Genomic DNA, 12,964 nt, shown 5'->3' on the forward strand with positions numbered 1-12,964 from the left:
GAAACCATTCTGCGAACCACTTGAAAGGAGCTCGCAGATCACAGTTTGGGAACACCTGCTCTAATCTATCAATTTTAAATTAGAGACGGCTCTTAAATTGCAGACAGGCTCTTATGTTATCTTGCATGAATTTTCATAAAAAATGAAGTCAAAGAACGGTGACGAGTATTCAACACCGATAAAGTAATAAAGATAATATATTTTTAATATCTTTCTAGAACTGCGTCCAGTTTATGTCAAATGATCGCGAACTTTCACTTATGAATTTTTTAAAACTGGAACGTATTTAAGACTTTATAAAACCGCCGAGGGAAGGTTGAACGTGTCATTTTAATATTTGACTATTTTATTCGAGTAGTGGAAATGACCATTAGAGGATGAAGATGTTCGGTAAGGGGAATCGAACCCATAGATTGAGATTCGAGCACCTTCATCGTCAGCTCCAAGGATTTTTACGATTCTCTGACTGAATAACGATTTTATAACGCACCCCAGGCCTCAGCTGAAAGTGTGGCGTGTGTTCAACGGCATCAAAGCGTAAATCTACGACATCCCGATCTGCTGCCCAGCACTCTAATTAATAGAGTACATCTGCTAAATCTAAATAATACGTTATCGCTGTCTTATTATACTTCTTAAGTTGTTTTCTTACGCAAAGACAGTTTTCAGTTGTTAGGTTCCTCAAGGGTGAAACATTTGTCATTAATTTCAAACGCGAATGTGTAACAATATCAAGTATTTATGTTTTGCGTCATGTAGCGTATACATCCAGCCAAGATATTTCTTCAATGTTCCCTTCGATTTTGGTTAGATGTTTTAGAGTGATACAGTTAATGAGTATTAGACCTCAAAAACAAAGATTAAAACTAAATAAGTAAAAGGCGTTTGAAGATGGGCGAAACTTATTCCATCAAAAAGTTACAGACGAAATTATCCTTCTCGCACTGTTACCATTCGTTCACATTTTAATACGAAAAGTATTGTTACGACAATGCAGGTCACGTGACGCTCGTATCACGCCACTTCCTTCTCGAACCTTCATGAAATGTCGGGAGACTACTAGATTGGGGTAGTCATGTATATATAAGACCGGCCAAGAAGCAACGTAAGGTAATGAGTAAGAATATTGTTGAGCATGTGAGAAGTTCGTTGTGAATTATAGCGTTTGTTATAGAGCGACTGTTGAAATTAAGTGTATCGCAAAGTTGTATTCAGAAAGAATAAACCAGTTTTATCTAAGAAAGGACTTGTATCGTGTTTATCAAACTGAATAACAAAAAATAACAATTAAACATTGTAATGCACAAAGAAACATTGAATTTTACATGTTAATAATGTTTTCTTAATATATTGTAAATATCAACAGAAAATAGAAAAGTATAAATTAACGAACTGTATTTTCTCTTCTCATTTTTTTATTAACAAAAACTAAAAAACAGTTATTAGAAATTATATTTGCTGAAATTATGCAACCGATTCTGAAAGTTAAATTTGTGGACTATGTTTGTTTGTAATTAAGCACAAAGCTACACAATGGGCTATCTGTGCTCTGCCCATCACGGATATCGAAACCCGGATTCTAGCGTTGTAAGTCCGCAGACATACCGTTGTGCCACTGGTGGGCTTGTGGACTATGTACAGTCGAACAAAAACATCTGTAACACTTTTCAGACATGTCTAATAAAACATTATTTCATATGACAGGAACAAGAACATATTTCAATTGCCTTGAATAAGATAGTAACTCGAAAAGATGACTTGTATAGTCTTCTGGTGATTTTTTAAAGCCAGTAAACCTGCTTTAATATAATAAAAATCAGTAGTACTGTTTAATTTATATCAGGTCCATTATCCTAAAATATTTTAGTTTGTAACTGGTCGGAAAGAACAGTCTTCTAATTATATATAAAATAATAAGTGAACTGAGAACACTGGTTATTAACAGTTGAGATCGATTATTAGAAACATGGGAAAACGTTTTGGAATTCAGTGGATTGTAGTTGTCGATGCATATTTTTCTGCCAAAGGATTTCTTGATCTGTTTAATTATAAATAAGTAAATTTCCGTCAGAGATAAAATTACTAGATTACTCATAAAAGCCGAATAGTGCAATAAATAGATAAATAAAATAAAAATCCCGAACTTGATAGAGGATGTGTTGGATTGTATTGGTTGTAAAATTTGGAGTTATATGTGGGTTTAATATATACATGTATATATATATATATATATATTATTTGGCTATGTGTCCTTTTGTGAGAAAGGGAATTAAGAAATATGTTTTTTTATTGATGTATCACCAATTAAAATATTATAATTATCTATTTATGAATATGGACGATTATATTTCTTTCTTTCAAGGAACGTCGTTACACGCATTGACACGATAACCGGCCATCTCTAAGGTAGTACTGATATTCCTGAAACTTTAATAAGTGCAAAGTGTAATACTATGTGCATCAAGCTGTCAGACGTGGTGTCGAGGTTATTATGTTTTACGATTACGAATAAGCCAAATTATTATACTTTATAGTGAATATGAAAAGTAGGATCTGCAGTTTTTATAAACCAGCATTACGTTATTTTTGTAACTTGTGATTTTAAGAAATATTCAACACTTTAATTTGTGTATGGATTTCTTTATAATTTTGTAAGCTATTTTATAAAACTTAACGCTGAAGTGACTGATGCTGGGGCAGTAACCTTAACAGCTCTCTGACTTTGATTCAGTTTGAATGAATAATTGAGTTATATATTTATGGAGTGTTTGTGTATAAACTACTCAGAATTGAGCAGAATGATATGAGTAGGGTTAAGGTTCAGAGTAACCTAGTAAGAGTCACTAACACTAACACTGCTGTGCATATTATTATCATACGAATGGTGAGAGGCAGGAAATTCAGATATTCTTCACTTTGAATTGGATTCTGAAATTGCTTTCCGTATATATATTCATGAGTGTAAACTTAATCCATATAATGTTGAACAAGAAAAAGTATTCTTTAAATTGAAAAAAAAAATTTTTTTTGCTCGATTGTCATATGATAAGACTAATTAAGAATAAGGATAAAACGTAGTCAGTTTGTTAGATATGCTGTTCTTAAGAAGAGCTAATATTAGTACTACTACTAGTAGTAGTAATATGATAGAAAGTGAAGTTTTCTTTTTTGGAATGATATCACATTTTTCTCAAAACATGAAATCTCTAAACTCACCAATAATAATGTTCAACAACCAGTGAATAACATGCACAAATTGACATGGAGATTAAAATTAACTCAAAATCTGGTTAATAAGACCAATAATATATAGTCGTAAAACTAAAGCATACAGAAATGGCAAGTGACATTCGAAGTGAGTCAAGTGGTAGTGATACAGGCTCAACTCCTGAAGAAGAACGAATACGACGACTATTTCAGACTTGTGATGGAAATGGTGATGGCTTTATAGACAGGTAGGTTTTTTCTGGTATTATTTCTAGAAACTGAAATCATATAACACTGTATGTGACAGGACATTATTGCTGATGTGAAACATCAGTGTGAAAAACCTTCTGTATTTTAACGCGTATGATAAAACTTGTTTCGTGTGTAGTTATGTATAAGTTTTTTGTTATTGTACATGTATTTACATAGTGTACACATTTGACATAGCTATGGGGCAGGATTCATCTCATGACACAAATTTATATTTAATAGTTGTTTGTGTAATTTTTAAGCATTATGCTGTTTTATTTCTTGTGTAGTGTATTTTTTACTCTTAGAATAATAATGCATTAGATCTTTGTAAAATCTGAATTTAAAGTTATTTAGAATTAAGAAACCTGATAAAACTGAAAGAACATTACCATAGTACTATAGATAATATTATAATGGTATTAAATATGTTTTGAAAATTATAATTTTTTTGTTTAATTAGGATTTATTCCACATTTTATCTCTTTCATGGAATAATACTTTAAAGGAGAGTGATATCAGTTGAAATATATATTAAATTGGTAAATAATATTGACATATGATGTTACGATAAAATTTAGATTAAGTTGAATCTGTTCTGAATTTAATGAATGGATTTAAAGCAACTAAAAGGTGTAGAAAGCTATTGTTATAGTTAATAGGGAATATGAAAGTCTGTTACTCAAAAAATCCATTCTGATTTGAAGGCCTTTAGTACTTAATGAATGGTAAAAGTAAGCCTAATATTATAGTTTTGAAATATTCTAATGGGAACAGTGTCATGGAGGAAAGGAATATAGTTAAAATGGTACAAAAATATTTTTATTTACTTGTGTATTTATCAATGATGAAAAATAAAATGTATTAAATATAATTTAGGTATCTTTATTGGCGATGAAAAATCTTGATGAGCTTTATCCTAAAACTGTGAACAAGCTTCAGAAGATTTTTAACTATTTTTTTTCAAGAATTGTTTGAAACTGTAGAAGTTCCAGATAGTTGGAAGATTGCCAAAGCATTTTCTATTTTTGAAAATATGAATTAAAACAAGATCTGGCAAATTAAGCCAATTACTGTAATATGACTTCAGTTATAAGTAAGGAATTGGCTGGAATATTTGTAAGAGATGATTTAGACATAAAAGAGCTTTCAAAGTTGGCATTTTTAAGTAGAAATTAGCATTGTTCTAACTTAATGGAGATTTTAGTGCAAATTCTAACCAAACCTAAAGTTGAGTATTGTTTTTGCTCGTAAAATCCTTAGAAGTAGTCATTACTTAACTAATACATATTGTTTTTGAATTTCAACAGTTACAGATGGTTGGAATTGAGACTTTGGAACTAGGACACAACTGACTGTTAGTTAAACTTTGTCTTCTATAAACATTAACCAAAGATCCTAGATTGGAGCTTAGGTTTATTAATGTCCATGATCGTTACGTATTTGCTAGTGACTTTCTACTCTTGAAACTCACCTGATTTTAACTGATGGTTATATTTATATATTTGGCTCATTGATTTGTTTGATGTTGTGTGTTATCTACTGAAGGAGAGCCAGGATGAGCTGTGGCCTGGGATTTGTATGTGACATTGTTATATGTTCATATGAAATTTGTTATGCATTGTAGGATCAGAGACTTGTTACTTTTTGTTAGGGGTATATGTGGATTCCTGATTTTGTGTTATAAAATATGTTTATTCTCTTCAGGCATATACATAATTCAGGATACACTTTTAAGTCATACACATTTTAACTCGTATGTTTTCATGTCTTTAGTAACTTAGATGATAAATAAGCAGTCATGATTCTTGTTTTTATATTTTCCATGGTTAATTACACAAATCTTGCCATAACTATTAAAGACATAGATTATACCCAAAATGTTAAACAAACGTTATCTGCAACATTAAAACTCAGTAGTGTAGTGGTTGCCTTTTCCACTGTATAAATGAATCTAAAAATAATATTTAACAAAACTTTTTGTGACACCGTCTTCTAAACATGCTATTAAAGCCATGACCTGTCGTTATATACAACTGAAACTCAAAAGCTTTATCATACCTCCCCCCTCCTCTTTCACTTGTGAACTGAAATCAGTCTACATGCGTGAATGACTTTTTAGTTCATGTATATACATGTGTAAATGAATTTTTCATTTGCAACTCTCTTTAATAGCCAATATTTATGTGTTTAATTTATTGTACACATAATGTTAAATATACCTTTTTTTAAGAAAAATTAATTCACACACGTGATAGGTATAAACGAAGGACAACTAATAATTGACTCTGAAATAAGTTTGGTAACTTTTAGGACTTGTGAGGAAAAGTTTTGAAGGCTCTTTTATTAATCTAAATGCACTCAGATGTTAAAAAACTCCTTGGTGAAGTTCAAACTTTATTTATAATGACTTAAAAGAGCTCGGCCCCCCAGTGGCACAGCAGTATGTCTGCGGACTTACAACGCTAGAAACCGGGTTTCGATACCCGTAGTGGGCAGAGCACAGATAGCCCTTGTGTAGCTTTGTGCATAATTAAAAACAAACAAACAAACAATAAAAGAGCTCGAGATGATAGAAATAGTTGATTAGTAACTTTACAGTAGAATTATAAGATGCATAAGACTGCATTTTACACATGAATTAGTGAAGAACTTACCCATTCCTCAAAACTAGTGTGTTCATCTCTTCAGGAACTTTTTCTAACAGTGATTTACAGTTTCTCTTGTGTCTGCGGACTTATACTGCTAGAAACCGGGTTTCGATACCCGTGGTGGGCAGAGCACAGATAGCCCTTTGTGTAGCTTTGTGCTTAATTACAAACAACAACAACAGTTTCTCTTGACCCTCATATTAAAATTTTGGAATACTTGATTTGATATTTTAATGTTAACTACTTGTTACTTTTAGCTTTTGTAAATTTCCATCTTACATCAATGAATAAATTTAAATGAAGATTGATTCCATGTTTATTTAGTTTTGTTTTCATCATGTATATTGGTAGATGACAACTTTTTTATTTAATTTTTTCCTTCTAAGCCAAGATCTCTTGGCTGTATGTCAGCAGCTGAATCTTGAGCACTGTGTGGATGAGATTATGGAACAATTAGGAGCTGATGAACATGGCAGGATCTGCTATGCTGAATTTCTTCGCAGGAGGATACAGCTAATGAATGAGATAAATGCTTTGACTTTATATGAACAAGACAACCAAGGAAACCTTACACATGTCGATGAAGTGAATCCAAACCAACCCATTTCCCAAGAGGCCTCTCCAGCTCATGAAAGTAGCAGCATGGGGAATTGGCCTACAAGTAGTGATACTAGTCAAGGTGAATATAATAATTGTTACATACAAAATAGATTACTTATTCTTTTGTAAAACATCATCATTCTCAAGAATATGTGGTACAGAACCATTTTCAGCAATAATATTTACCATATAAGTAAGAATTTTTTGTTATACTCCTTGTTACTTACCAAGATTTCCATGACTCCTGTATTAAATAATCTCTAATTCAGATTCGTATAGGTATATTTATGTTTTTACCAATTGACACTATGAATGTGTAATGACACGCTACAAACGCACTGATGGTTTTTATACATATATATACTAGCTATATTACTAGTTTAATTGCAAAGTATGTGTAACTATGTGGCAGAAATAACCACAGGACATACATGTTGTGGTTGAATCAGTGGATGCTGTTCTCTTCATGATTATTAACATTTACATTAGTCAGTGATTTTAACTGTAAAACAACAGCTTGTATAGAAGCACCCTTCCATATTTTGTGGCAGTGTTAGTTACAATCTGATGGACTGAGATGTAGCGTATTAACAAATATATTTATTTTGTGTTATAATAAGGAGCAGTCTCTGGAAAGCATGATAGCTGGGAGTTTGATTCAGGGGCACGGGATCTAAGTCCTGAACTAAATACTCTGCAGAAGCTGATAGAAGAGTCTGGTGGTTCAATTACCAGTAACAGTAGTGATCTTTTGGAGCTGGCCAACAAGGTAAGGAATGCTTTGTTACTTTTCAAAGGACTTTTTTTTTTAACTTTAATACCTTTTTGATATATTTATTTTCAGAGCACGGGTGTAATTTGGGACCAAAATGTGGGAGAGCAAAAAAAAAAAAGCCTGACTTAATTACTATAAATGTCATGTGCATCCCCCCCCTTATGTTTCAGAGAATTCTTGACAGCTGTGTCTTCTTAATATCACTTACTACAGCAGTAAAGCTTTTTAGAATATTCTTTGTTGTTTTTGTTTGTGTTAGTGGTATTCAGTATATTTTTCAACTAATAATATTTTAACGTGTCATTTTCGTATGTGTTTGTAGTATTCAGCATATTTTTCACATAATGATAAAAATATATTAACGTGTTGTTTTTATTTGTGTTAGTAGTATTCAGTATGTTTTTCACGTAATAATAAAATATCTTAATGTGTTGTTTGTGTTAGTGGTATTCAGTATATTTTTCAAATAATAATATTTTAACATGTGTTGTTTTCATATGTGTTTGTAGTATTCAGTATGTTTTTCACATGATAATAAAAATATATTAACATGTTGTTTTTGTTTGTGTTAGTAGTATTCAGTATGTTTTTCACATAATAATAAAATATGTTAATGTGTTGTTTTTGTTTGTGTTAGTGGTATTCAGTATAATTTTCAACTGATAATATTTTAACGTGTCGTTTTCGTATGTGTTTGTAGTATTCAACATATTTTTCACATAATAATAAAAATATGTTAACGTGTTGTTTTCGTATGTGTTTGTAGTATTCAGTATGTTTTTCACATAATAATAAAAATATATTAACATGTTGTTTGTGTTAGTAGTATTTAGTATGTTTTTCACCTAATAATAAAATATGTTAATGTGTGTTTTTGAGATGTAACTGTGATCAGAATAAATTAATCCATCTTGCAAAATCTTTTGTATCTTTTTAAAGAAAAACCAATTCAGGGTTCCAAATGAATGCTAGTAATCTAGTATTACAGTTTTACTAGTAAATCTCAGAAGACACTTGAAAGAAATTAGTAATACACGTTTTGAAGGATGATTTACAGATTTTTTTCACTCAAATATCAGTGTGCTCGCAATACGTGCATCATTTCTGTTATATTACAAGATTCTGAGTATATAAGGTTGCTAGAATTGTTATTAACAAGATTGTCTCACTTGCCAGTGCCATTTTGGTTCTGTATGACATACTCAGGATAACTATCAGGAAATAGGGATCATTCTGGTTCTGCATGACATATCCAGGATAACTATCAGGAAATGGGGATCATTCTGGTTCTGCATGACATACCCAGGATAACTATCAGGAAATGGGGATCATTCTGGTTCTGCATGACATATCCAGAATAACTATTGGGAGATGGGGATCATTCTGGTTCTGCATGACATACCCAGGATAACTATTGGGAAATGGGGATCATTCTGGTTCTGCATGACATATCCAGGATAACTATCAGGAAATGAGGATCATTCTGTTTCTGCATGACATACCCAGGATAACTATTGGGAAATGGGGATCATTCTGGTTCTGCATGACATACCCAGGATAACTATCAGGAAATGGGGATCATTCTGGTTCTGCATGATATACCTTGGATAACTATCAAGAAATAGGGATAGCAAGATTTGTAGTCTCAACTCCTTTGATTAGTTCCCAAGACAATTAGTATATAGCCCCCATGTGTCTCCGCAGTAAGTCTGATGTCTCATACTGCTAAAAACTGGCCTCTGCTATGCAGTTTGGTCAGCATTGAGGTTAGAAACACTGTGCCGAGATGGTTAAACATTAGAGATGACAATAAAATAGAAACCACATAAACTGCAGATATTTGTTTTTCTCTTAATTTGTCCATGATTAACACAAATGCTAGGCCTGTTTGGTTTCTAATGCTTCACCAACTTTCAGCACTAAAGCCATGACTTTTAATAATTAAATAGGATGGTCAGCAGCAGTGGGTTACTGCAGGCTTTGTTGATCCAGGTGCTCGTGGCCTAGATACACCAATGTCCACCCAAATCAAGCATCTTTTAACTACTGTGAAATACTTAAAGTATAACACAGTCATGTGTAATTATTATGAGTTTTGATATTTGAAATCATTTGAAAAGAAAACATGATACAGAAGTTTTGTGCTAGAAACCTGGTTTCAATACCTGTGGTGGGCAGAGCACAGATAGCCCATTATGTAGCTTTGTGCTTAACTCCAAACAAACAGAAGTTTTGTATGAAGTAAATAGGATATATACACATTTAATGACATTTAATACATAAAATAATTATGGCACAGTCGCTGTGAATTTTGGAAAATAATAATGTTTCTAGTAGCAGTACCAAATCCCAGAGCTCTTTAACAAATATGTCCCTGATTCAAACACAACTACTGTATGACAGTCAAATAAAATACAGTGAATTTTTCCTATTAATAGCATATTTTCACAAGTAAGTCTGAAGATGTCTGCATCATAGAAGTGAAAAGCTTGTTTCAAAAATATGTTACTTATTAATGTGATGAAACCCTATGAAGTTTAACATCACTTATCAACCTACTTAATGGCTCTTAAAGAATACACTATTCTAATTAAAACAAAAGCTTTTATTACTATTTTTAATATTTTGTAATATCCAAGGTAAAAAAAAAGGTTAGGAATTGATAAAAAAAATTATATGTTTATTTGATACAGGTGCTTTTAATAGATGGAAATTTGAATAATTGGAGCTTTTTATTTTGATAAATCATTATTTTGTTTGAAGGAAGAGGCAATACTTTTGTAACTGAGGATATTTAAAGTCATGTTTTAATGTTAAATAAAATTTTAGTTATAGCAAGCACGAACTAAGATTATGAAAGGAATGGGAACAGAAAGATATGTAGTTGGATATTCTTATGTAGTTTTTTTTTACATTACATGGAAATATTTGTTGCTTTCATTATGAAACGAATTGGAAAGTAATTTTTAAAACTCAAAAGATATCTGGTTAAACGATGCTATAAACAGGAAGGAGTTTCTACAGAATTTTATGCCAGTATTCAGTACCACCTTTAAAATCATCTGCTGGTTCTGTGTACTTCTATGTAATTCACTCCTTAAAAAACCTTAGTTTGATAGTTATTGTTCAAGATTATCCAAAATAATTTGATTGACATATGCTGATACATGAGAATTTAAATTAGATAATAACAGTTTTGTACTTTCCAGAGAGAAATCTTGTCTCATTGTGTCAGAAACTAAGTTTATTGCATATATTTTCACTGCCAAGAGCCATTAAAAACACTTATCTCCAAGCATGTGTTTTAACTATCAGGTTGGCGGTGTAGTAGTTTGAGTTGTTAAACATGCCTTACTAGTAACTTCTAGTGGGCTAGCCCTTTAACTCAGTTGGTCTGTTTATTTTGGAGCAAAGCCACATGTGGGATATCTGCTGTGTCCACTGCAGGGAATATAACCCCAGATTTTAGCATTGTAAGTTTGTAGATTTATTGCTGTTCCATTGGGGGACAACTTAGTTGGTAGAGTACACTTCTAGCACACAATAGGTTTTGGGTTTAAAGCTGAGCTGAGAAAATATAATGTAAGAAATAAATATATAATAAAGGAAGTCAAAATTCTACAGTAATTTTAATTTTGTTTTGTTGCCACCAGATGTTTTCAAAACCTACAAGTTCAGGTTAATAATTATTAAAATTATTATTTTCCAATTCATAATTTCTTCTATATTATTCTTTGTTCATGAATAAAATACTGAAATTCAGAGTAGTTTCATGATATAGTGTTTTTTATTGTTCTAAGGTACCAAAACACTGCTATTTTTCGTTTTGTAACTTCGGTAATGATGTTCAGAAACAATTCATTTATACTTCATAAATTGTTTATTTTTATGAAAACAGACATTCACATTAAACTATACTCTTTTATTTCAATATCATCTTTGATGGCTGCTCTCTAATGTTTAAGATATTGATTTTGATAAATAAGAATAAAATTCCAAGCTAACAGCATAAGGTTGTAAATGCATACTATGATAAAACTCAGTTAGCAGTGTTCCGAGTTATTCTATAGAGCTCTTGGTTCACAGTTAGTTGAACCACATTTAAAATCAGATATTTGATTCTATGTACAGTTGAATGAAGTGTATTTTAATAATATTTGATTTGATAGAAATATGTTCCTGATATAAGATATTAACTGTTCAACTGAATAATAATAAAGACCATAAATAAGTGTTGAAGTAATCAAGGTGATTTGATTCCTAATTTTGAAATAAAACATCCAAAAGTGTAAAGCAAGATTCTTAGACACCAATTTCTTTGCAAACTTTAGAGCAGTGTTTCTCAAATGGTGAGTCGTGACCTCCTTGGGTCGGGGGGGGGGGGAGTTACAACTATCTGCACTGAGACATTTTTTTTATTGAGTCCTCAAGGTGTCTGAGAGGTGCACGTATCACCTTTGTTATAAACTGTGATGATCTGTGCCAAGAAACATCAAGAATTTTTTTCATCCTTGTAGAGATAATAGGGGGGTCTTGATGACCAAAACCTGGACACGGGTTGTCTGGCAAATCTGGCTGAGAAACACTGCTTTAGAGAGTTCTTCAGTCACTTGGTTATCACAAGATGTATATACGCATATTTTTTTGTGTCTTACTTTGACTGAAATGAGCTTTGTGAACCAAAGTTATAGGGAAGTTGTGATAAAAAAAAAAAGATCTGTACTTCCACATTTATATTTATCTTCCTTACCATCTGATTGCCAATGCTGTTATTGGAAAATCTCTACAATGTTTTGAACTGCTATGGGATGACTTAACTGTTTTTTTACTATCACTCATACTTCTGACATTAAGTGTTTGTATATATATGTATGAATGTATTCATATTTTGTTTCTATAATTTTTTTGCCATATAAAAAAAGTGAGGAGGTACTTAGCCTTATATTGCAAAGGCATCAGAAAAGTGTTTGTTACAGTAACTGAAAAAACTAATAATGGCTGTGCCCCTCCCCAGTGATTCAGCAATATGTCTGGAGGCTTGTAATGCTAAAAACTGGGTTTAGATATCTGTGGTGGGCATAGCACAGATAGCCTATTTTTAACTTTATGCTTAACAACAGACAATTATAATGGTTGTGCTTATTTTTAGGCTGAAATATTTTGTAAATTGTCATATAATTTTCAACAGTATATATACTTTTGAAAGTTTTTTTTTGTTGTTGTTGTTCATTTGTGTTTGCCAGGCTTAGCTTAATGATTAATGTGCCCAGAGGCAGAGTAAACATCCAAAGTTGGTGTCACGGTGTCAATGAAAAAGCTACTGGTTCAGCTGTAAACCAGTTATAAGAGTGAAAGTCCTTACTGTTATTTGATTCAGATCCAAGCAAAGCCAGCCCGGCATAGCCAGGTGGTTTGGGCATTCGACTCGCAATCTGACGGTCGCGGGTTTGAATCCCCATCCCACCAAACATGCTTGCCCTTT

The 12,964-nt window shown here is 32.0% G+C and overlaps 1 protein-coding gene across 2 annotated transcripts in view; it reads left to right on the forward strand.

Moving 5' to 3' along the window:
• Window positions 1-2,399: 2,399 nt before the first annotated feature.
• LOC106463516 (colorectal mutant cancer protein-like) overlaps window positions 2,400-12,964 on the forward strand; it is a 50,017-nt gene continuing 39,452 nt past the window's right edge. Inside the window, exons 1-3 of one of the 2 annotated variants that reach the window (XM_022391039.1) lie at window positions 2,400-3,455; window positions 6,494-6,786; window positions 7,328-7,476. In XM_022391039.1, coding sequence (XP_022246747.1) covers window positions 3,337-3,455; window positions 6,494-6,786; window positions 7,328-7,476 — 561 coding nt within the window. In that variant the 5' untranslated portion in view covers window positions 2,400-3,336. The remainder of the gene's footprint in view (window positions 3,456-6,493; window positions 6,787-7,327; window positions 7,477-12,964) is intronic. The other variant, XM_013923556.2, reaches the window with a different exon arrangement.

This window comes from Limulus polyphemus, unplaced genomic scaffold, assembly GCF_000517525.1.
Source record: "Limulus polyphemus unplaced genomic scaffold, Limulus_polyphemus-2.1.2 Scaffold1428, whole genome shotgun sequence".
NCBI lineage: Eukaryota > Metazoa > Arthropoda > Merostomata > Xiphosura > Limulidae > Limulus > Limulus polyphemus.